The sequence below is a fragment of the Haemorhous mexicanus genome, chromosome 23, assembly GCF_027477595.1.
Source record: "Haemorhous mexicanus isolate bHaeMex1 chromosome 23, bHaeMex1.pri, whole genome shotgun sequence".
Taxonomy (NCBI): Eukaryota; Metazoa; Chordata; class Aves; order Passeriformes; family Fringillidae; genus Haemorhous; species Haemorhous mexicanus.
The window spans coordinates 4,614,989-4,639,280 of NC_082363.1; the positions used below are offsets into that span (position 1 = coordinate 4,614,989).

General features: G+C 55.0%; 1 protein-coding gene across 4 annotated transcripts; it reads left to right on the forward strand.

Moving 5' to 3' along the window:
• The first annotated feature begins 117 nt into the window (after positions 1 to 117).
• On the forward strand, positions 118 to 23,335 carry CHD5 (chromodomain helicase DNA binding protein 5). 4 transcript variants are annotated; one of them, XM_059866604.1, is made up of 42 exons: positions 118 to 243; positions 1,128 to 1,258; positions 3,835 to 4,014; positions 4,452 to 4,570; positions 5,064 to 5,302; positions 6,098 to 6,222; positions 7,309 to 7,429; positions 8,822 to 8,988; positions 9,067 to 9,291; positions 9,764 to 9,958; positions 10,044 to 10,255; positions 11,222 to 11,353; positions 11,860 to 11,968; positions 12,259 to 12,450; positions 12,536 to 12,736; positions 13,080 to 13,217; positions 13,620 to 13,741; positions 13,905 to 14,078; positions 14,744 to 14,885; positions 15,080 to 15,211; positions 15,702 to 15,819; positions 16,266 to 16,390; positions 16,742 to 16,973; positions 17,051 to 17,176; positions 17,292 to 17,464; positions 17,618 to 17,792; positions 18,205 to 18,297; positions 18,696 to 18,784; positions 18,961 to 19,094; positions 19,288 to 19,432; positions 19,616 to 19,775; positions 19,901 to 19,980; positions 20,100 to 20,226; positions 20,557 to 20,664; positions 20,964 to 21,101; positions 21,344 to 21,452; positions 21,634 to 21,766; positions 21,960 to 22,155; positions 22,330 to 22,490; positions 22,584 to 22,698; positions 22,809 to 22,859; positions 23,099 to 23,335. In XM_059866604.1, the coding sequence occupies exons 1-41, from the start codon at positions 180 to 182 to the stop codon at positions 22,814 to 22,816; spliced, it is 5,865 nt and encodes a 1,954-aa protein (XP_059722587.1). In that variant the 5' UTR covers positions 118 to 179; the 3' UTR covers positions 22,817 to 22,859; positions 23,099 to 23,335. The 4 variants fall into 4 exon arrangements, with proteins under 4 accessions (XP_059722587.1, XP_059722588.1, XP_059722589.1 ...); XM_059866605.1 differs by having other exon boundaries at positions 23,102 to 23,335; XM_059866606.1 differs by having other exon boundaries at positions 1,131 to 1,258.
• The last annotated feature ends 957 nt before the right edge of the window (positions 23,336 to 24,292 follow it).

Consider the following 24,292-nt stretch of genomic DNA (forward strand, 5'->3'; position numbering starts at 1 on the left):
GGAGGTTTTCGGGGAGCGGCGAGCGGGGGGTGTGGCCGGGGCGTGGCTCAGGTCGCGGGGGCGTGGCCGGGGCGTGTCCCCCGCGGGGGGCGGGGCCGGCTCTCGCCATCTTGGCGCGGAGCGGCCGCACCCGGCTCAGCCCCGGCGCTCGGCCCGGGGCGGGCGCTGCCCCGCCCGGCATGCGGGGCCCGGCGGCCGCCCGGGAGCTGCTGGACGACGCGGACAACGAGGAGGATGTGTCGGGTAGGCGGCGGCGGCGGCGGGCGGGGGGCACGGGCGGGGCAGTGGCATCGCTCCCCGTCGGTCCGGCCGTGCCGCGGGCGATGCCCGCTATCCTCGCGCCCCGGACCGGAGCGGTCTGTGCCGGGTCCTCCTCAGTAGCCGGTTCCCCCTCGGGCCGTGCCCGGGGGCCGGCTGGTTCCTCGGGCTGGGCTTGGTGCAGTGATGCCCACCCTGTCAGACCTAAACCAGCACAGCATGAATCAGTGAATCATGGAATCCCAGGATGGTTTGGGTTGGGAGGGATCTTAAAAAGCATCCAGTTGCACCCCCTGCCATGGGCAGGGACCCCTTCCACTATCCCAGGTTGCTCCGAGCCCCGTCCAACCTGGTCTTGAACAGTTCCAGGGGTGGAGCATCCAGAGCTTCTCTGTGCAGCCTGTGCCAGGGCCTCTCAGGAGTCGAGCAAGGAATACGTCCTGACCACCCCAAAGTGGTGTTGCTGTGTGAGCTCAGAAATCAAAAATAAAGACACAGGCCTAAAGCTGTGTGGAGACTGGCTGGGATGCACTGGGTTTGGGGAGATAATGATGGGAAGGGGAGGTGTGCACTAGCATCAGTGCCTTTGCCCAGGGCTGGGTCCCTGAGCTGGTGTGAGCAGCCCAGAACAGCCTGGCAGCTGTGGCACCCATTTTCTTCATGAACCCTTCCTCTCCTCCATTCACTGTGTTTTTGTGAGCTCTGCCTGGGGATCAGAAAGGTAAAAGCCAAGTGCTTTTACCTTGCAGGAGAGGCCACAGAATTATGAGTCTTGTGGCCTGAAGTTGCTGCTCAGGTGTGCTCCTCTATCACGGTGAGCATGGTGTCCTGTGCAGTCTGTCCATGTGAGCTGTCCCTTTTGTCCCCAGAAGAAGATGATGGGGTGCTGGAAGGATTGGATGAGTTTTTTGCAGAAGACCAAGTTGTGGTACAGAAAAAGAAGAAATCCAAGAAGCTGAAAGATGGCAAGGCTGCCAAAATCAAGAGGAGGAAGAAGGAGGTAACACTGCATTTTCTCACAGGGGGCTGGGGCTCGTCAGATGTGGCGCAGAGGCAGCAGCTCAGAGTGCTGCTGGCAAGCACCTCTTGGATGGAAAGAAGGGTCATTATTGGGGTTTTCCCTCACTGAGCAGGTGTTCTCCCAGCCTGGGGAGGTGACCCTCTTGCCCTTTCTCAGCTTGGCTGCTCAGTAGTGGCAGTCCCCTGCAAGTGAGATGGTCCAGGGGCCTCAAGGGCTTGGCACATGGAAGGACTCTCAGGCCTTCTGTAGAAAAATGAAGGTGAGGATTTGTGTCCTCAAGGGTCAGGCCTGAGGCTGCCCTGAAGCAGTGCTGCTGGGTAAAGACGGCTGTCTGCTCACTGAGCCTGTGCCACATGGGCTCTGCTTCTCACTGTCCCATCCCCAGACAGTGCTGAACATGAGGATGGGAGCAGACATCTTGTGTGCTGGCCCTTCTCCTGCCTGAATGTGGGCAGGCTGCTGGGAAGAAAGGATGAGCAGTGATGGTTCCTCAGCCCCCCACTTCCCTTGCTGGGGCTGGGGAGAAGCTGCTCACCCTGCGCAGCTGGGCACAACCCCCCCTTGCCAAGGGAGCTGTAAACAGAGGGGCTGGATGAGGTATTGCATTGAAGTGCTTGTGCTAGGGGCAGGAGTGTGCTGCTGGTTTAAAGACAGGTGATTCCATCCTGCACTGCCTCTTGCTGTCATGGCCCTAAGGAAGCTTGTTTCCATCGTGGCCATGGTGATGTTTTCTTTCTGCAGATATCACACAGGCCCTCTGCCCCCTCTACCTCTCCCATTCTTAGGCACAGTTTTTTCCCAAGCTCTTTTCTGAGAGGAGAAAAATAAAACACAACTCCAGGGTGTTTTCACCTCTGCCCCTTTGCTGTTGCTGCTGACCTGCCTGAGCCCTGCAGCTGTGTGTGCAGCTTGTGCTGAGCTTGGCTGCTGCTGAGCTGGGGGTGGGGAGGAAACAACAGACTGAGAGCCCCCATTTTTTAAAATTAATGCCTTGTGTGGGCAGCTCTAACCAGATTCCACTTGTGGGAGACTGTCCCCTCATCTGTCAAAGCCAGGGAGAAGCTGGGGCTGGAGCTGTTGGCATGAAGCAACACCCTGGCTGCCCTTGGGGTCAGGGGGTAGAAAAAAGATGGGGCTTCCTTTTCCTGGACTTCTCAAGAGTTTTGGGGGTAGATGAGCCTTGGGGGCAGACAGTTAGAGGACTCTCTCTAGTGACTTCTTTTTCCCATGGAAAATAGCCTCTGCTTGTGGCCGCTCGCCCTGGCAGACAGGGCGGTTCCAAGCGAGAAATTGGCAAACTTTGCTGGATTTTTCCAAAACTAAAGCTGCCAGCAACTAGGACCCTGCAAGTCCTTAGAGCCCCAAAGGCCACCTTTAATCTGATACTCAGACCCTGGAAAAATGACTTCTTTTTCCCACGGAAAATGGTCTCTGTTTGCGGCCACTTGCTTTGGCAGACAGGGCGGTGCCAACCGAGAAATTGGCAAACTTTGCTGGATTTTTCCAAAACTAAAGCTGCCAGCAACTAGGACCCTGCAAGAGGAGGGTGGGAGTGAAGTGCAGGCCTTGTGTGAGCCCGGTGCCTGTGCTTGCTGCGATCCCCGGGCTTTATCCGGGCTGCACTGCCGCGGGAATTCGCCGGCGCCAGCCGCAGTGGAGCTGGAGGCGATGCGCGAATCCGCGCTGCAGCCCCGCGGAAAAAAACCCGCCCGGAACAGCCCGGCTGTGGCTGGAACCTCAGCACAGGCAGATGAAGGTCCTTGGCAGGGAAGGCAGCGGAGAGGGAGATTCAACCTGTACTGCAGCAGTTCCCATGGAAACCAATTATCCTGTGCCCAATTCCAGCTGTTCCTAACCCTGCTGAAGGAGAGGCGCGGGCTGTTCCGAGCCGGGAGGGACCGGCCGAGCCCCGGCAGCCCCGGGGATCAGCGCTCCGGGCAGGAGGGGCAGAGGGAGCCGGGATCGGGGCTGGGCGCTGTCCTCTGTGCTGGCTGGAGCCCGTCCCTCAGCCCTGCCGAGCCCTGGTGCTTCTCAGTGCCCCCGAGGGACCGGGTGGCATCTAGAGGGACCTGGACAAGCCGGGAGGGAGCCCGTGGGAACCTCGTGCAGTTCAACAGAAACATGTGCAGGTGCTGCACCTGGATCATGGCAACCCCTGATATCAATCCAGGCTGGGTGGTGAGCAGCCCTGCTGAGAAGGGTTTGGGTGTGCTCGTTGGTAGGAGGCTGGACGTGCCCTGGCTGTGGGTGTTGGCAGCCCAGGAAGTTACCTGAGTGCTCTGCCCAGCAGGCAGCCACATTCCTTGGGGTTACCACCCCAAGGAATTAATTCTGTTCCTGTCAGTGTTGTGCAGTGGGTCACAATCTCTCCAGAAATAAACAAAAATATCCCCTGGGCAGTCTCTGCTCTGGCTCTTCCAGCACAGTGTAGCCATTGAAGCCTGCTCCTTTCTGACTGCGGGGAAGGAGAATGCATCCATCCACTGGAGATGGGCAGTTTCATGTGGGAGGAGAGTGAAGTGGGGACAGTTCTTCAGTGTCACTTTCTGTTTTAGGGGAGCAATGATGAAATGTCAGAAAATGAAGAGGAGATGGAGGAGAAATCGGAAAGCGAAGGGAGTGACTATTCTCCCAACAAAAAGAAGAAGAAAAAACTGAAAGACAAGAAGGAGAAAAAGCCAAAACGGAAGAAGAAGGATGAAGAGGAGGATGACAATGAGGATGGAAGTTTAAAGGTACAAAAGACTTCTTTATTCTGAGGTGGTGCTAGTGCCTGAAGCCAGGCTTGGACAAGGGGAGTTGAGGGTTTCATTACAAACCCTTGGATTTGGCAAGGATGAAGTTGCAGGTGAATGACTGGGACAGGAAAAGTTCTATTTCCTTGGTACTTATCTTGAGTGCAGGGAGAAGTTGAGTTTCTTGGAGCTGTGAAACCTGCCAAGGCCTTGTATAGTGTTACATGGTCGGGAGCATTTGCATGGTGCCCTGTTAATTTGTTTCCTGGGACTGCATGAAGCATTAATTTGTTAAGTGCTTGCGTGTGCTGTTTCATAAATCCCAGAAACAAATCCCTGCATGTCACTGACTAGGGAGATATGGAGCACATGACAGAGCCAGCCTTGTGCTGCTCATCTGCAGAGTTTCCATTAATGATGACTCTCTAAATCTCCAGGAGCCCAAGAGCTCAGCCCAGCTCATGGAGGAATGGGGTCTCGATGACGTAGATTACATTTTCTCAGAAGAGGATTACCATACTCTGACGAATTACAAGGCTTTCAGCCAGTTCCTCAGGTAGGGAACTGTGGTCCTGGTGGTTGAGGTTTGGGCATTGCTCAGTCAGCAGATAAAGTTGTGAAGTCAGTTCTGCATCGCCAGCTCCTTGTCACTTTTTCCTCCCAACTCAGTTCTCAGAACTCCATTTATTTGGAGGATTGACTGGAAAACAGCTGAAGCTTTTGTCTCTCCTGCTCTCCAAAGCCCCATATTTTGTGTGTGCTTATTTGAAAAGTTTAATGAGAAAAACAGTGTTAATGAATTTCTGCTTCTACCATGAGCCTTTCAGAGCACAGCAGGTATTTCAGGGAAGGGAAGTCTCTGAGGAGATTTAGATGTGGCCCCCTTGCCTACATTTGCTTGAGGAAGCTCTGGTTTCTGTTGCCTCCCCATGAAACTCCTGCTGGGAGTTTCACTCTACCACATCTTTTGGGCTGAAGCACCAGCACGTGAGTGCAGGAGCAGACACACAACACAGTGCTGCTAATCATGTTCTCCCTCTGCCCTGCAGGCCTCTGATTGCCAAGAAGAACCCCAAGATCCCCATGTCCAAGATGATGACGGTGCTTGGTGCCAAGTGGCGAGAGTTCAGTGCCAACAACCCCTTCAAGGGCAGCTCGGCGGCCGCGGCTGCGGCAGCTGTGGCTGCAGCTGTGGAGACTGTCACCATCTCCCCGGCCCTCCCTGCCAGCCCCCAGCCCTCTGCCCTGCCCACCGTTGTCAGGAAGGCCAAGACCAAGGAGGGCAAGGGTGGGTGCCACTTGTGGGGGGCTGCTCTTGCCAGCAGAGCTGGCACAAGGATGCAGAGCACAAGCTTTGGCAAACCTGGGAGGAAAAGAGGGTGCCAGGGAGTGATAGGAGCCTCCTTGAGCCAGGTCTCATAAGCTCTTGGAGGTCTATTACTCGCCCAAGATAGCTCAGCTACCTTTGGAGGCATAAAATCAGCAGGATGGCTTCTGTTGCAGTGTTGGAAACAGAAAGGTTTAATAAAAGGCAAAATTACAAACAGAGAAAAACCGAGCCAGGTGCAAGAGGTTCTTGCTCCTAGTAAAACACCTCACAAAAGCCACTAGTTTCTTTGTTCTCTTCTTTTTCTAGTAAATTGCTCAGGTGGGACTTTTTGGCTTCTGTCTAATTAGCCATCCTTAAGTTTGAAGTGAAGTCTCTTAGGCTTATGAGATGTCTTTTTACCCAATTGAGGAGAGAAACTTCTGGGCTTCTTTCCTTTTGAAAGGCACAAAAGATAGTTGTGTCACTCTGTCAACAGGGGGCACATTCCTATACCAGAGTGGTGTCTGCAGCTCCCGTTGGTCTTGCAGAGGTCCTTGAGAGGCATGGGGTTCATGAACCATGTCAGATCGAGCCTCTGGGTCTGCTGGATGTTTGGCAGTTTGTGGCAATTAATTCAGCTGAGCAGTAGTGGGAAAGTCGAGGATCTCCCTTTGTGCTGTGTTCTGCCTTGGGAAGTTGCTGTTCTGCTCTGCTGGAGGGTGATTTGGGTGACAGTTGTTTGTAGAGTACCAGACAAGTTTTCAATTTCTGCAGGTCCAGGTGTACGGAAGAAAATCAAGGGCTCCAAAGACGGGAAGAAAAAGGGGAAAGGGAAAAAGATGGCAGGCTTGAAATTTCGGTTTGGAGGAATCTCCAGCAAAAGGAAAAAAGGCTCCTCTGTAAGTCTGTGGGGCTTTGGGTCTGGGAGGGAAGTACTGGGACAAGCCCTTGCTGGGGAGGTACACCCACCCCATGTCAGGGGTGTCACAGCCTCACTTGTGCCCCTCTTTGGGTCCCTGATCAGCACATCCCCTTGCACCCGTGTCCAGGCTCAGATCTGTGAGACTCGTGTCTGGCCACAGCTTTTGGTAGAATCACATGACCCTGTTTACTTTCAGCAGTGCGGGTGATAATGCCATCATTTCAGATTTCATTTGCAAAGGAATTCTTCAGGGCTTGCACTGCAGCTGAACCGTGCACCACAGAGAATTCTGGGATGCTTTAATTGCATTAGGAGGGCCTGCCCACGGCAGCTGGAGTCCCATGGCACTGCCTGGGATGCTGGAGCTGCCCAGCCACAGCACACTGGGCTCTTCTCAGTGCACCAGTATCAGGAGTGTTTCAAGGAGTTAACAGTATTTTAAAGAATAATTTCCTTAGATAACTAGTGGCTAGGGGTGGGGCACTTCTAGGTGTTGATAGTATTGGTCAAACCCCCTCAGCTCACTCTGTTGCAGTTCCAGCTCTAATTTCCATAACACAACCTGTTTGCAAGCACATCCCTGTGCTGAAGGTTGAAGGGGCAGGACCCACTCATTGCTGCAGATTTTCAATCATGTATCACAAAAAATTCCTCCCGTGCTCTAGAGCCACACATTCACCTTCCAGAGAGTCACAAAGAGCTCCTGCAGCTGGAGCCTGGTTAGGAGTGTGCAGGCTGGGGATTTGCATGCTTGAGTAAGAATTCAGATGCATTATTATGTTTTGACTCCATGGGATGCTGGGCCTGTTTTGACTCCTTTCATGCTATGGAAATGCCAAGTGTGAATGCCTGCATGCATGGGCACAGGAGGGATGGCAGAGCTGAAATTGGTGTCAAAAGAGAGAGAGGGAGCAAAGTTCTGCCAAGATGTGGAAAAAGGGGCCTTTGGATGCACAGGGTGGTAGTATAGGGTTGTTCCTCTCCAGAAGAACAGTCCCAGCAGTGGAATGACAGCTGGGATGCCAGCACTTGGACTGGGTGTGCTTTGCTTTTCCCTCTGCAGAGCGAAGAGGAGGAACGGGAAGAATCCGACTTTGACAGCGCCAGCATCAACAGCTCCGTGCGCTCTGAGTGCTCGGCTGGCCTGGGGAAGAGAGGGAAGAAGAGGAAAAAGAAAAAGAGGAGTAGGCCATCCTTTGTACTCTGTTCCTATTCTGTTTGGATTTCCCTGTTCTGAGGATTTCCCTGTTCTGTTCTGATTTCTCTGGCCCGTGCAGCTCTGGGCTGTGGCTGGCACTGGCTCAGTGGCAGAGGATGTGCCTGTGCCTGTGTGAGTGGAGTGTGAGGTGCTCTCTTGGTGTCCAGGCCCTGCTGCTGGGGGGCTCGTGCCTGCAAGGAATTTGTGGGGTTTCCAGGGAAGTGATTTTCTGAGGACCAGCCCCTGGAGAGATGTCGCTTGTGGTGAGCTCCCAGCAGAGCAGGGCAGGCTGTGGGTGAGGCCGTGTGAAGGCGAGGGATGTTTTGTCTGTGTGAGGTGTGCAGTCAGGCAGAGGAAGGTGGCAGAGCTGTAGTAGCCATGCAGGGACAGGGAGGCATGTGAACCATGGAAAGGATCTGTCAGGATCTCCCAGTGGCTGTGTGACCACATTTGTGTGGGTCCCTTCATCCCTTCCCAGGTGGATGTTGTGCCATGGCACCTCTGTCCTCGTGCTGCTCTGGAGAGCAGCCCCCTGTGCTGAGCATGTTGCTTTTCTGTCTCGTGTCCTTGTTTGGGATGAGATATTTCAGATCCAGGCACAACATCCGTTGGCTTCTTAGCTTTTCTGATGGATTTTTGCTTCCAAGAAATGGAAGGGCAGCTTCTGGGCTGGGGATCAGTTAGGGTGTGATGCTGGCCAGCCTCCCCTTTGGCTGGTGAGGCTGGGCTGGCTGGCTGGCCCCATGTCTTGTGTGTGAAGGGCATTGCTTGTGGCCTTGTGAGGGCCCTGGTGCTGGAGGTAGGCAGCTCCTGCTGCGTGCTGGAGGAGTGGAAGGTTGGAGTTCCATGCCAGGAGTTTGTGGTGGCAGAGCTGGGAATTGAGATGAGCCATTCTGGCCCTTGCAAGGCCTCGTTCCTCTGCTCCTTTTCCCTTCCATGCTGTGTTGAGAGTGCTCCTGCCTCTGTGCCAGAGAGCCCAGAGGAAGAGCAGAGTAGTCCCAGGAGAGGAGTCCTGTCCTTGGCCGTGTCACCCTTGCATGGTGCGTTTGCAGCTGGTGCTGGTGCCTGGGGAGGTTTCTCTGACCGGCCTCCCTTGCAACCTCTCCAGGTTCTGGCATTCTCCATTGAGAGCCTGAAGGAACCAAAGGATGATACAGTGTGGAGAGAGAAAGAGAGACAGAGGTGAGATGATGCTGTGTGCAAAGGTGAACTGTGGTGCTGAGGGACAGAGAGGTAGTGGGAATTAACAGGAGGGGTCTGAGGTGAAATGCTGTCCTTATTTCCTTAACTGTATGGTAGAGGAGCACGTGTCCCATTCCCTCCGGGAGAGCTGGCTGCTCTGCCACCCCTCTGACTGTCACCTGTCCCTTGCTTGCAGTTGAAGAGGGGGACGGGTACGAGACCGACCACCAGGACTACTGTGAGGTGTGCCAGCAGGGCGGGGAGATCATCCTGTGTGACACCTGCCCCCGTGCCTACCACCTGGTCTGCCTGGACCCCGAGCTGGAGAAGGCCCCCGAGGGCAAGTGGAGCTGCCCCCACTGTGTGAGTGGGGTCGGGGTCCCTTGGGAGTGGGTGGCCTGCTGCTGGAAACCCTCGGGTTACACTGGCTGTGCTTCCCAGGAGAAGGAGGGCATCCAGTGGGAGCCGAAGGAGGAGGAGGAGGAGGAAGAGGATGGTGGCGAGGAGGAGGAGGAGGAGGATGACCACATGGAGTTCTGCCGGGTGTGTAAGGACGGAGGGGAGCTGCTGTGCTGTGACACCTGCCCGTCCTCCTACCACCTTCACTGCCTGAACCCGCCACTGCCAGAGATCCCAAACGGTGAATGGCTCTGCCCACGCTGTACAGTGAGTGTTACTGCCGTTCCCATTCCTTACTCTGTCCCTGCTCCCACACCTGCCTGGCCTGCCAGTGGCTCTCATGGCTGCTGCTGCCCCTCACAGCCCTGCCCTCTGCCCCAAACCCCTCCCTGAGGAGTGTTGCTGCCAGGTGCATGTGCCTGAGGGTGCGGGGTGGCTCTGGAAGGTTCTGCTGCCTCTGTGGTCTCCCTGTGGGAATTGCTCTCTGAGAGCTTCCCGGCCTGGTTTCTGATGGGATGTCAAGCCTTGTTCCATATGTGGCCTATAGAGAGGGGCCTTTTCTGCCTGGTGGCAAGACCTGTCCCCATGGGGGATGCACAAGTGTCACAGACACTTCTCAGGCACCCTGTGCTGGCTGCTGTCTGCTCAGCACTGAGGGCCCCTTTCTGCCCCTCAGTTCCCTGTGGTCTCTGGCAGCGTCTCACCTTAAACTCTTACCTGTTTGTCCCTGTACCCCCAGTGCCCTCCCTTGAAGGGCAAAGTGCAGCGCATCCTGCACTGGGCCTGGAGGGAGCCGCCGCCCGCCCCGCCGCCCGCCGACCCGCAGCTGGCTCTGCCCCCGCCCAAGGCGCTCGAGGGGATCCCGGAGCGAGAGTTCTTTGTGAAATGGGCAGGCCTCTCCTACTGGCACTGCTCCTGGGTCAAGGAGCTGCAGGTGAGCCCACGTGGCATTGGTGTAGAGCCCCTGCCCGGCCCTGTGCCCAGCGCCCCAGGCTGAGCGTGGCTCCCTCCTGCTGCAGCTGGAGCTGTACCACACCGTGATGTACCGCAACTACCAGCGCAAGAACGACATGGATGAGCCACCAGCCTTTGACTACGGCTCTGGGGACGAGGACAGCCAGAGGGAGAAGAGGAAGAACAAGGACCCCCAGTATGCCAAGATGGAGGAGCGGTTCTACCGCTATGGCATCAAACCTGAGTGGATGATGATCCACCGCATCCTGAACCACAGGTGAGGAGCCTGGGGGAAATTCTGCCATCCTTCTGCAAGGCCAAAACCTTGGGCTGGTGGGATTTCAGCTGCTGGCCTGTGCTGAGGTCTCCGTTGCCTTGGAGGTTTGCTTTTGGGCTGGAGCTGAGGCTGGCAGGGGATCCATGCTGCCTTATTTTCATGTCTGCAATGTTACACATTAAAAATAGAGTTATAGCGAATTTTCCCAAAGGTGGATGCACAAGTGTTCCACTCTTCCCAGTCATACTGTCTGGGTTCTGTTACAGCCTAACCATTCTGTAAATTCTGATGCTGATGGGGATGGTGCTGAGGGGAAGAGTCAGCATGTGGCTGACTCCCTTACAGAGCCTTGACATTGATATTTCTTTTCTGTAGAAGAAATTCCCTGTGAATGAGATGTGCTGTGCAGATGGGCTTTCTGCATCGAGTGGCTGGAGACATGTTTTTGTTGAATTTCTGCATTTCAAGTGGCAGCTTGAAATATCAAGCAGCAGCAGCAGCTCTGCTGGAAGGCTGCGTGGCAGGAAAGAACTAAAGCTGCCTGTCTGATTTTCATGTGAGCTTTACCTTGTCCACTAACAAGGCAGCAGGTTTCCCTGTAGGCACAGAATCAGATCTGGAAGTGTGTTTATTCTGTTTTTGGTGTGAGCAGAACTTCCTAGAGTGGTGAATGCTGCAGGTGAGAGGGAAAGCACTGGTATCCATCCAGGCCTGGTGAAACAGGAAAATGAGGTTGTTAGTGGAATGGAAAAGCAGCCTGTAAAGCTTAATGGTTTGACACACTCACAGGTGAAAAGGCATTTCTGCTGGAAGCATTGATACTTTGTTTTCTACTTCAGTTTGGATGTCCTGGTCTGTAGGTGAAGGCAGAGGATGAAGCATCCAGCTCTGCAGAAGCAGATCATGTGAGCTGCTCCCAGGGGCTGGTGGCATTCCCTGATCAGTTTTCTGTGCCCTCTATCACAGCTTTGACAAAAAGGGAGACATCCATTACCTGATTAAGTGGAAGGACCTGCCCTATGACCAGTGCACCTGGGAGATCGATGACATAGACATCCCCTACTATGAGAACCTCAAACTCCTCTACTGGAACCACAGGTATGAGCCCACAGCTGGGGGAGCTGAGCAGAGCCAGGGCAGCCCCTGCAGGTGTTTGGGACAAGGGGGACACAGAGGTGCCCCCTTTTGAACACCTTGACACTGCTTGCAGTGATTTCTCTTCAAAGATAGGTGGCCCAGCACTGATGAAGCCTGGCCCTCCTCATGTGCCATTTCAGGGCTGCTGGGCAATCCCACCTGCTCTTTTCCAGCCTGTGCTCCCCTTCCCCTGTGTCTGCACTGCCATGACATTCATGGTCTCTGTGGCCATGCTGCCTGTTCTGGGGGAAAACCACAGTATTCTGAGTTTGCTGTTCTTCATTCTGGAGACTGTGTGGACTGTTGTGAGGGGAAAATCAATGCCCTGTGAGTGCCCCTGCTAACTGGGCCAGAAGAGCTTCTGTGGGGAGAGGGGCAGTGGAGTGTAGGAGGTGTTTCTGTCCCTTGGCTTGGAGCTGAGAGAAGAGTGACCCCCTGCCATCCCTGACGTGTGCTGGCTGTCACAGGGAGCTGATGCTGGGGGAGGACACCCGCCCTCTGAAGAAGCTGAACAAGAAAGGGAAAAAGCTGAAAGAGGAGAAGCTGGAAAAGCCTCCAGAAACACCTCTTGTGGATGTGAGTGAGAGTGGTGGGGACAATATGGTGGCATGGGAACCTGGAGAGAGGGGGTCTGTGCCTTTGTCCTGTCACGTTGTCTTCTCTGGTTCCTTTGGGGACCCTGTTTCCATTGTAAATTCTGGAGTGGTGTTGCTGTGAGGAGCCTGGGGGCTGGGCTGTGCCAGGCACTGTGTCTGTGTCTCCTTTGGAGCTGTTGGATGTTACAAACCTAAAGAGGGATGTGCTTGGGTGCAGGGGAAGGAGGGGCAGGTGGTTCTCACTGCTCTGTGCTGTGGCTCTCTTTTCAGCCTACAGTGAAGTTTGACAAGCAGCCGTGGTACATTGATGCCACGGGAGGCACGCTGCACCCTTACCAGCTGGAAGGGCTGAACTGGCTGAGATTCTCCTGGGCACAAGGGACAGATACAATCCTGGCTGATGAGATGGGGCTGGGGAAGACAGTGCAGACCATTGTATTCTTGTATTCTCTGTACAAGGAGGTGAGTGGAGCACCCAGCAGTCCCCGAGGTGGCTGAGAGCTGCTGGGTGCAGGGAGATCAGCCTGGGCTCTGTTTTCCTGAGCAGGGCCATTCCAAAGGGCCATACCTGGTCAGTGCCCCCCTCTCCACTATCATCAACTGGGAGCGTGAGTTTGAGATGTGGGCACCTGACTTCTACGTGGTGACCTACACGGGGGACAAGGAGAGCCGCTCGGTCATCCGGGAAAATGAGTTTTCTTTTGAGGACAACGCCATCCGCAGCGGGAAGAAGGTCTTCAGGATGAAGGTGGGAGTTGAGTGTGTGCCTGCCCCTTCCCTCTACCTGCCAGTAAGAAGGGGAGAGGAGAATTTGACCTGGAGGGGTCCCTGATCAGCTTCCCACAGAGGGAAGCTGGCATTGTTTACAAATGCAGAAGATTTGTGATGAGCTTTACAGGTTTCTGCCAGAGCTTTTCTGTTTCTGTAGTTTCCTGCTTGATTCTCATGTTGGGGTGTTCTGCTGGCACGACTCAGCTCTGTGCCAGGCAGTGCAGTCCTTCTCATCTTGGATCACATGCAGCAGCAGCAAAGGTGGAGGCTGTCCTGTTGGCTGCTCTTATCCCAGCTTTTCTCTCCCTCTGCTCCTCCAGAAGGAAGCCCAGATCAAGTTCCACGTCCTGCTCACGTCCTATGAGCTGATCACCATTGACCAGGCAGTGCTGGGCTCCATAGAATGGGCCTGTCTGGTGGTGGATGAAGCACACAGGCTGAAGAACAACCAGTCCAAAGTAGGTGGCAGGTGTTTGTGAGTGATTTTTTTTTTTTCCTCTCTTTAACATCCTGTGGTATTAAAAGCCCTTCAGCAGCAGGAGAGGCAGCAGCCTGGCTGCCTGACAGGCTGTCATGGAAGGGAATTGATCCCTCCCCTTCCTTTCCCCATTACCTGAGGCTCAGTGCAGTCTCCAGCTCCTGGGATGTTCACTCAAGGAGGAGACAAGTGGTGTGACCCAAGGATACACAGGATTGCTGCCTGTGCTCAGTGGGAATGGCTGGGAGCAGGACATGCTGGCACCCTGCTCTGCGTGCCCAGCATGGGGGTCACTGCTCGGTCTCCATGTGCATCCTGCAGAGGCCACAGTGACACATTGGTTCCTTGCAGTCCTTGTCACCCAAACTTAATTCTTTTCCAGTTCTTTAGAGTGCTGAATAGCTACAAGATCGATTACAAGCTACTCCTCACAGGGACTCCGCTCCAGAACAACTTGGAAGAGCTCTTCCACCTGCTCAATTTCCTGACTCCAGAGAGGTTTAAGTAAGTTGCACTTACCCAGGCCATCAGGGTGGCTCCTCACAAGCATTATCTCCTCTTGTGCCTCGAGAGCTCTGCCCTGGTTTTTAAGTCATAAAGCTGCAGATCCCTTTGCTTTCACGTGCCCCTGTTGCTTAGTGCCATGGGGGTCTGGCTGCTTCCACAGCAACCTGGAGGGGTTCCTGGAGGAGTTTGCAGACATCTCCAAGGAGGACCAGATCAAAAAGCTCCATGACCTGCTGGGTCCCCACATGCTGCGGCGGCTCAAGGCCGATGTGTTCAAGAACATGCCGGCCAAGACGGAGCTGATCGTGCGCGTGGAGCTGAGCCAGATGCAGAAGTGAGTGATTCCAGGGGTGTCTGGCTTCCCCCAGCATGGTGAGATGCCAGTGGGGATTGAGGGGTCAGAGGCACCCTGCTGGCCTGGGGCCTGCTGCAGGAAGAGTGGGAGTGCTTTGTGTCTCACCAAGAGGTATGTTCCATGTGGTTGAACTGAGCTCTGAGCAGTCCTTGGGGCGTGGGAGGCTGGCACTGTGGCTCTGCTGGCTCTGGGGGCACAGAGAAAACACTGAGGCTGAATCCCTCTTCTCCCATTCCTGGCACTAGGACGTGACCTGTGCTGCTGGTGTGCCTGGGGCAGCCTGGAGTGTTGCTGCTGCCCCAGCTCTGGTTCTGCTAGGCTGACCTGTTCAGCTTCAGTGGCATCTTTTGCAGCTCAGGGCACTTCCAGAGAGGCCCTGTCACTTCTTCCCCTTGGCTGGCACCCAGCAGAGGGTGGTGGTGGAGGTTTTGTGCCCCTCAGTCCATCCCACTGCCAGGGCTGAGATCCCCCCAGAGCAACTGGAAACACTCAGCCCTAGGTGCTGAATTGCTTTTGGAACCCTCCAAATGTTCCTTTTGCATCTCCAGTGACACTAGGGGGGTTTAATTCAGTGCCCTCCTGTTTGTGCCAGTCCCCCACCTGCCCCAGCTAACACAGTGTCTGTCCCATCCTCCCTCCTGCAGGAAGTACTACAAATTCATACTGACAAGGAACTTTGAAGCCCTGAATTCGAAAGGTGGTGGGAATCAGGTCTCACTGCTCAACATCATGATGGACCTGAAGAAGTGCTGCAATCACCCATACCTGTTCCCTGTGGCAGCTGTGGTAGGTCCCCTGCCTTTACACTCTTGGACATGAGTGGGAGCTGCTTCCATGATCCTGCTTTGGTTAACACTGTGGGTTTCTGTGCGAGTGGTTTCATACAAGGACTTAGTTTTTTGTTTTGGAAATGCAAGTGAAGTCCTCCATGAGGTTAATGTGGGTTGTCCTTGTGGGCACTGACCATGCTGCCTTCACAGGAGGCCCCTGTGCTGCCTAATGGATCTTATGATGGAAATTCTTTGGTCAAATCTTCTGGGAAACTGATGCTGCTCCAAAAGATGCTGAAGAAGTTGCGGGATGGCGGTCACAGAGTTCTGATCTTCTCGCAGGTGAGAGCAGGGAGGGATAATAATAAACGCATTTTAAAAGGAATTTGTGTAAATTATGTATGGGAAATTTGTGCTGGGAACAGACAGAAATAGCTGGAATAGCTGGTGACAGCTTCTCCCCCAGGCAGCCATGGCAGTAATGGTGCAAGGGCTGTGTCCCAGCTCACTCCTGAGGGACCGCCTGTCGTGTTTAAGAGCTGTTAGCTCAGGATAGAAAAGAGACAACAATCACGAGGCTCCTCTTTGGGGAGGGACAGCCAGACACAATTCCTTCTTGCTGGCAGAGTTGCCTGTAGAAGATGAGATGTGAGTGTTGCTCCTCTGGCAGCTGCCTGTTGGCTGTGCTTGCTTTGCTGGCCATGCTGTGCCGCTGCCACCGAGACCTCTGGGCTGTGGGCAAGGACCATGCTGGGGCAGGGCAGCTCCCCAGGGGAGGCAGGGGTGTTTGGCCATGCAGAACCTCTCATGCCAGGGTCACCTTGCCCTATAGATGACAAAGATGCTGGATTTGCTGGAGGATTTCCTGGAGTATGAAGGCTACAAGTACGAGCGCATTGACGGGGGCATCACCGGCGGCCTGCGCCAGGAGGCCATCGACAGGTTCAATGGTACTCGCCTTCCTACCTTGCTGAGGGGGGCCATGGGGGGATGACAGTGTGTGGCCAGCAGCAGGGCATCTGCCACTGCCCAGAGCTTGTGCCACACTCGCAGGTCTGGCTTCCTGTGGCACGGTGGGGCTGCTCGTACCACGCCCTTAAGCTCTTGAGTTGGTTCCCACAAGGAACCCTGAGTGTGCCAGCAGCTGTTCAGCTGGAGGGGCTCCTACCCTTCCCTTCAAGACCTCAGCAGATGACAGAGCTTCCTCTTTGCTCTGGAGCTGGGTTCTGCAGCACCTGGTTCACAGGGAGCGATGTGTTTTCACTCCTTGACACCCCTGCTTCTTGCTTGTCAGCTTCGGAAGCCATTCTGTCCCTCTGAAATGGTGCTGCTCCTCTCTGTGAGCTGTGCTTCCTTCTGTCTCACCTGTTCCCACCTCTGGGTTTGTCGTTCTCAGCTCCTGGGGCTCAGCAGTTCTGCTTCCTCCTCTCCACCCGCGCCGGTGGTCTGGGCATAAACCTTGCTACGGCCGACACTGTCATTATTTATGATTCTGACTGGAATCCCCACAATGACATCCAGGTTTCTGACTTTCCCTTTTCCTTCCTGTATAGTAAGTACGTCTCTGGCTGTGCCCTCTCTTTGCACACCCTCACTGGGATTTCAGTATCTTCTCTTGAGAGCTGCTGACACTTTCTCCTGTGTTTGTGGGTATTTCTGCTCAGCAGTCCCTTTCCTTCACCCTCTCCTGGCCTCTCTGCAGTCTAGGAGACACCTGACATATAAAACTGGCTCTCCCCTGTGACATTCTCACTTTTCCCTCATACCTATCCTCAGCTGGGTGCCTCTCATGCAGCTTGGAGGGTGAGAAGCATGGCCCTCTTGTCCATGTGGCACGGTGCCACCCTCTCCAGCTCAGTTCTCTGCCCGCAGGCATTCAGCAGAGCTCACCGCATCGGGCAGAACAAGAAGGTGATGATTTACCGCTTCGTGACCAGGGCCTCCGTGGAGGAGCGCATCACCCAGGTGGCCAAGAGGAAGATGATGCTCACCCACCTGGTGGTCCGCCCGGGGCTCGGCTCCAAGTCGGGCTCCATGACCAAACAAGAGCTGGATGACATCCTCAAGTTTGGGACAGAAGAACTCTTCAAGGATGATGTGGAAGGTGAGGTGGCAGTGCTCTGTGTGAGGCAGGGCTCTCTCTGAGCTGCTGGAGCTCACTGTTCTCTCCCTGTGCCACAGGCATGGTGTCTCAGGGACAGCGGATTGCAATGCCCGATGCCGTTACCCCTTTCTCAGACACACTGTCGACAAAAGCGGGTGCAGCAACCCCTGGCATGAAAAAAAAGCATGGTAGCACCCCACCAGGTGTGTAGCCCCTCTTTGCTGGGGTGACTTATCCCCTCACCTGAGCTTGCCCGGCTCTGGAGCAGACTGTCCAGCCCCCTGATCTGCGCTGCTGTTCCCCTTGCTCTGCTCTCAGGTGACAATAAGGATGTAGATGACAGCAGTGTGATCCACTATGATGATGCTGCCATCTCTAAGCTTTTGGACCGAAACCAGGATGCGACTGATGACACGGAGTTGCAGAACATGAATGAGTATCTCAGCTCCTTTAAAGTGGCTCAGTATGTTGTGAGAGAAGAGGACGGTGTGGTAATGTGATCAGCATCATGTCTTACAATCACCCCTTTGAACATCCCTCTGTGTTCCCTCTGCTCCCTCTCCTGTCCCTGCGAGTGCTTGGCAGGGGGCAGGACCCTTCCTGCTCTCTCTCTCTGCTCGAGCTCCCTGTCTCTGGCTCTGCAGGAGGAGGTGGAACGGGAGATCATCAAGCAAGAGGAGAATGTGGACCCTGACTACTGGGAGAAGCTGCTGCGGCACCATTATGAGCAGCAGCAGGAGGATCTGGCCAGGAACCTGGGGAAAGGGAAGAGAATCCGCAAGCAGGTCAACTACAATGACACCTCTCAGGAGGACCAAGGTAGGGCCACAGGTGCTTGGCTCCTGACTGGGCTCATGGGACAGACAGAGCTGTCACTTGGTGTCTGTCTGCAGTTGGTAGATTGCCTGGGTCTGTACTTCCCAGATTCCTAAACTTTCCAGTGTAGAAATTTTCAATTTTTTTTTCTTTTTATTTGTTGGTCTGTAAACTCTGGTTTTGCTGGAAGAATCTAGAAAAGACATGTCTGTGGGCAAAATATTTCAAATTCATTTTTTGCTGCATAACAGAATGCTAATTCTGTAAAACCTGAGAACATGATTTCCTGTTGCTGTGTCCCCCTCTTCTGCTGCCTGGCAATGAATGCCTGTCATACCCACAAGCAGGCTCTGACCTGTCTAGCACATCCCCACCAGGCAGGGTCTTCTAACCTGGCCTCCCTCGTGTTCTGCAGAGTGGCAGGATGAGCTCTCTGACAACCAGTCAGAGTATTCCATTGGCTCTGAGGATGAGGATGAAGACTTTGAAGAGAGGCCAGAAGGCCAGAGTGAGTTGATGTGGTTGTTGATACTCCCTGGGATTTGGAGTATCAGGAATGTCTGGGTTGGAGGGACTGGTGTGCCCAGGACTTCTGTTAGGGGACTGTGTCCCTGCTTTCTATCAGCTGAGGAGCTTTCCAGGGCAGGGAAGGCAGCCAGCTTCTTCCTTGGCCTCTGCTGGACTGTGGTCTGGTCCACCACGAGGACCAGGCATGGTCCCCCCTTGCCTGGGAAGGGCAGAGGAGTGTCCTGGCCTGGGGAGTGGTGGCTGGAAGGGACCCTGCAGTCTGGGCAGATGCTGTGATGGGTTCTACTCCCGTCAGGAGGGAGGGCAGGAAGCCTAGGGCACATGAGGTGTCTTTCCTTGGTGCCTGGCCCATCCATCACTGAGGCTGCTTGGCTCTAGGTGGCAGAAGACAATCACGGAGACAGCTGAAGACTGACAGAGACAAACCTCTCCCTCCTTTGCTGGCAAGAGTTGGGGGGAACATCGAGGTGAGCCCCAGCCAGAGCATGGCCAATGCTGTTGTGCCCAGGCTGCCTGAGGGCTGGATCCCTCTGTGCTGAGTCACTGGGACATCAGTCCTGGTCCAGCAATGCCTGTCACAGCTGTGAGGCTCCAGGAAGCCCCGTGTTGCTGAGGCCACTCTGTGATCCTTCACTTCCTGCAGGTTCTGGGCTTCAACGCCCGGCAGCGCAAGGCGTTCCTGAATGCCATCATGCGCTGGGGAATGCCACCCCAGGATGCCTTCAACTCCCACTGGCTGGTCCGGGATCTGCGAGGGAAGAGCGAGAAGGAGTTCAGGTACCGAGGTCCTGGCAGGCAGGCAAGGCTGGGAGCCTGCACTCCTTCACTGTGGGCTCTTTGTGGGCAGGCAGTCTGTTTCATTCTCTTGTTCCCTTCCTGGCGGTGAGACTTTGCTCATTCAGGGGATCATGTGTGTGCTGGGTTGAGCAGGGAGGCCACGGGCCAGGACTGAAGTCTGGCTTCCCTGCAGGGCATATGTGTCCCTGTTTATGAGACACTTGTGTGAGCCTGGGGCCGATGGTGCTGAGACCTTTGCGGACGGCGTTCCCCGGGAAGGGCTGTCCCGCCAGCACGTGCTGACTCGCATCGGGGTCATGTCACTAGTAAGGAAGAAGGTGGGTGAGTAAAATTATGAATGGGCCTTTTCAAGAATGTTCTGGGTGCTTTTTCCAGTGGGGTGGTGCAGAAATCCTGCCACTTGGTCATTCTGTGGGTGAGCAGCCTGGACACGCCGACTCTGTGGCACCAGCTGGGAATGTCCCTGCTCTGTTTGACTTGACCATCTATGTCTGTCCCAGGTCCAGGAGTTTGAGCATGTCAATGGGAAGTACAGCACCCCAGACCTGCTTCTTGAGGGCCCAGAGAGCAAGAGATCCAGTGAGGTTGTGTCTTCAGAGCCCAACACGCCTGTCCCGGCCAGTCCAGCACACACACATGCAGGATCAGGGGCCCTTGCAGGTATCCAGGGGGTTGTGGCTGGGGTCTGGCTTGGGAGGGAGGTGGGCCAAGACACCAGGAAGTTTTGCAGGTGTTTTACTCATCAGGCTCTGCTCAACAGCTTCCACGCTTTGCTCTTCCTACAGACAAAACAGAAGCACAACTGGGGTTCCATGAGGAAAAGGACCCAGTGGAACAGAAGCCCAGAAAGGTGTCTGAGAGCCAGGTGAGGTGGCTTTGTTCAGTATCTCCTCCAGGAAGTTCTCCCTGCTCTGCCTGGGAACTTGGGGTACTCCCTAGGGAAGGGAGTGCTGGGCTGATCTGGAATGGGTGCTTGGCCTTTAGGTACCTGCAAGTGCCGAGGTGGAGAGCGAAGAGCACCTGGAAAGCTGTGACAGCAAGGAGAGGGCAAGGAAAGAGAAGAAGGAGGATTGTGAAAAAGCTGAGCCTTCTTCTGAGCCCCTGGTGAAAGGTGAGGCTGTGTATCTTCCCTGTATCACTATGGGAAACCTGAATGTCACAAAGTCCTGCAGAAATCCCTGCAAAAACAAATTGTAAATTGCATGAAATGGTCATGCGTGAAATTGTGTGAATTTTGGGGGGGGATTTGTTCCTTCAGATGTCTCAAGGAAGAGGGAAAACTAAATACATTTATTTGATAAAATGCAGAAGAATATTCTCTTTGAAGTTCTTTGAGCATCTTAAACATACAAACAATATACTTTACCCTAAAAGGGAAAGTCTGTCTGGATAAGTAGGTTGTTCCCTGCAGAGCATTTTCCATGTCAAGCATTTCTTGTAGGCCTGTTCCCTCCTGCAGACGAGGGGATTCAAGAGCAAGAGAAGCCTTTGGAGAAGGCAGAGTTGAGCAGCAGCCCAGGGAAGGGGGAGGATAAAGAAGTCAAGCCAGGTGAGGCATGAGGCTTTGGAGAGAGAAGAGTGGGAAGAATTCCCAGAGTGAGGCCAGTGCCTGGCACAGTGACAGAACGTGCCCACAGCATGGTGGCAAAGATGCCATCAGCACCACTGGTGCTCAGGAGGCACGAGTGGAACAAGACCCTGTTGGGGTGGGCACTGCCTGTGTTAACAAGGGGACCTGCTGGGAGGGGTTGGTGGCCTTTGCAGCAGTGACTGGCTGTTACTGGGGCAGGGGTGGGTCTAGTGGTGGAGCACAATTAGACAGGCCAATTCCTTGTTTTTGCCAAGCAGAAGATGGCAAGGAAGAGGAGAAGGAACCAAGTGATGCCCAGCAAAATGGTGACAAAGAGGAAGAGGAGGAGGGAAAGAAGGATGACAGAAACATGAACTTCAGATTCATGTTCAACATTGCTGACGGTGGCTTCACAGGTAAGAGTGAGAGACAAAGTGTTGCCTGTTCTGCAAAGCAGCTGCAGAGGCTCTGAACCTGTTAAAGGAATGTGACCCCTGTGATGGGCCATGGATGGGCTGGTGCTTTGCTGGCAGCAGCAGAGCTGGGTCTGCACTGTGCCTGTGGTCCTGGGAGGTTCCATCACTCGCCCTGCCCACATGCTGTGCATTGACCTGCAGTCCAGCTGCCTGACCAGGCTGTCTCCCTTCTGCTTCCACAGAGCTGCACACGCTGTGGCAGAATGAGGAGAGGGCTGCCATGTCCTCTGGCAAGATCTACGACATCTGGCACCGCCGACACGACTACTGGCTGTTGGCAGGAATTGTCACGTACCCTTTGGCCTGGCAGAGCAGGAGGCAGCGAGGCGAGAGAGGCCTCTCTGGGGGTCTGGGAGCTGGGCTGGAGCTGCAGTGATGAGCAGGGAGAGGGTTTAGGGCCACGGTGTTGCTGTGGGGTGGTAGGCAGGCTGTTGGCTGGCTGGTTCTGCCCTTGACACTTCTCCCACACCAGTCATGGCTATGCCCGCTGGCAGGACATCCAGAATGATCCACGCTATGTGATCCTGAACGAGCCCTTCAAATCAGAGATACACAAGGGGAACTACCTTGAGATGAAGAACAAGTTCCTTGCCCGGCGTTTTAAGGCAAGTGGCAGGTCCAGGGCTGGTGAGTCCTTGTTGGTGGGAGGACCAGAGCAGCACCCTGAAGCCAGGGGGGAATTTGCCAGCATCTTCTGCAGGCGAAGTGGGGAATGGACTTTGTGAGGAGCTCTGTGATTTACTGGTTTATAGTGGGGCAGGGTTTGGTCCTGAATCCTTCCTCTCCCACACCTCCCAGTTGCTGGAGCAGGCCCTGGTGATCGAGGAGCAGCTGCGGAGGGCAGCGTACCTCAACATGACCCAAGACCCCAGTCACCCGGCCATGGCACTGAACGCACGGCTGGCAGAAGTGGAGTGCCTTGCTGAGAGCCACCAGCACCTCTCCAAAGAGTCCCTGGCTGGGAACAAGCCTGCCAACGCTGTCCTGCACAAGGGTATGTGCCTGCAGGGCTGGGGGAGTCTGCTCTGAGGCTAGGAAGGGTTCCCCACCCACATCTGGGGAGCCAAGCCAGCCCCATCTTGTGTTCTCTCAGCCAGGAGCTGCCTGCTCTTCTTGGCTTGCTGGGTCTGGCAGCCATCCCCCCAAGTACCTCCTGCTTTACTTGCAGTGCTGAACCAGCTTGAGGAGCTGCTGAGTGACATGAAGGCTGATGTGACACGCTTGCCCTCCATGCTGTCCCGCATCCCGCCCGTGGCTGCCCGGCTGCAGATGTCAGAGCGGAGCATCCTCAGCCGCCTGGCCACCCGTGGAGGGGATCCAGCTGCCCAGGTCTGTGGGGACGGGCTCAGAGCCCTCGCTGTGAGGGTCATAGTCAGGTCAGGGCTGCAGGCCCAGGTCTTTTCTCCCTCCTTGCCTCCCCAGGGCTCCTTTGGCTCTGCCCCCATCTTCAACAACAGCTTTGGGCCAAATTTCCGTGGTCCTGGGCCAGGTGGGATTGTCAACTACAGCCAGATGCCTCTGGGACCCTATGTGACTGGTAGGCTGGGGTTTTGCTCTTGGGCAGAGATACTCAGAGGGTGGATTTGGGTGGTCCAGGAGTGCTGCCAAAGGACAGTAGTGAGCAAGGTGTTTCCTCTGTCACCACAGATATTTAGCAGTTCCCATGAGTTTTGCCTGCAGCTCCCGCTCCTAGCCGAGGTAAGGCTGTGCTTCCTGCTCTCTGTGCTCTGTTTGTTGGGGAACATGAAGGGGTGGGGGGCTTAATGGAGGCTCCATTTTGGGCTGCCCCCCCAGTGCCAGTATCTCACTGTGGCCTCTCCCTCAAGCAGCCACAGTGGAGGTGGGAGCAGATCCTTCCTGCAGCCCCTCCCAGGTGGGGTTGGCATGTGGGGTGGGTCCAGATTTGGCTTATGGACAGCCCTCCTCTCTTCTCACAGCAGCCCTGGGGGACAGTCCCCTGTCCCTGGCCACGAGCCACTGTTGCCAGAGGTCGGCAGGGAAATTGTGCTAGCGTTGCCTGCGTGGAAGACGAGCTGCTGCTGCTGGCACTGCTGCGCTGTCCCGCTCCCGCTTCAAGTGTGCTTTGCCTGCTGCAGCCCCCGTGGGAGCGGCAGGGCTGGGGGTTTGTGTCCGTGTACATTTTTTGCACTTTCTTATTGAAGACTTGAAGAGTTTGTCTGGGCCAGGTGGGCTGAGGGGAGGGAGGGAGGGAGGGAGGGAGGGCTGGAGTTGCGGTGTTTGTCTGGTTGTGTTGGCAGGTGTAGGGGTGAGTGGAGGCCAGTGGTGCCATGTCCTGGCCAGCTGTGCTCCCCAGCTTCCCCCTAAGGGCCGTCTCTTCGTCCTGGTGGTGTTTGAGCAAGCCCACACCTGCTGCTGCCCTGCTGGAATCCCTGACACTGCTGTGGTGTGACTTGGGGTCCACATGTGCCGGGCTTGGGGCAGGCAGATGGAGGGGATGTGGGTGGGACAGAGGGGACAGCTGGAACTGGGATGGGGATGCCTCGAGCGTGGTGGCACCGGCAGCCGTAAGCAACGCCCCTGCATCCGCTTCGTGCTCTGTGTGTCCCGGTTTCTGTTCTGTGTTTTAATAAATCCTTTGGGAAGGACGCAGTGCAGTCTGGCAGGGGAAGGGATGGTGGGGTGGCCTCGGGGAGGGCCTGGCCATGGTCTTGGTACCCCTGTTGTCCACACACACATACGTGTCCACAGGAACGGACACAGACATTTACACGCGCGCACACACAAGTGCACATGGAGACACAGGGATGTGCACACATGGATACAGCCAGACATGAGAATGTCGTGTATCTACAGTTACTGTTATCTCTGCATGGTGCACATATATGTACATATGTCTACATCATCCCCACACCTTTTCATATACAGCATGTGTAGATCTATGTACACACGTGTAGATATACACAGAACTGTTCTAGATCTACATGTGTGCATATATATCTTTATGTGAGCACACACAGCTGTAAATACTGATTTATTTAGGTACTGCTATGTGGGTGTGTACCTGCACATACACACCTGTATATCATACAGGTCTATAGAATGTATTTGTGCTTTTAATAGATGTGTATTTGTGTACATACGTACTTCTGAGTGTGTGTAGACACAGGTAT

What these genes read in the sequence shown, in the direction of transcription:
- CHD5 (XM_059866604.1), top strand. Translation starts at nt 180, where the DNA reads ATGCGGGGCCCGGCGGCCGCCCGGGAGCTGCTGGACGACGCGGACAAC. An exon ending in AGAAGGTCTTCAGGATGAAG is followed by an intron (nt 12,737 to 13,079) that starts GTGGGAGTTGAG and finishes CTGCTCCTCCAG; the next exon opens with AAGGAAGCCCAGATCAAGTT. An exon ending in GAGGGGATCCAGCTGCCCAG is followed by an intron (nt 22,491 to 22,583) that starts GTCTGTGGGGAC and finishes TTGCCTCCCCAG; the next exon opens with GGCTCCTTTGGCTCTGCCCC.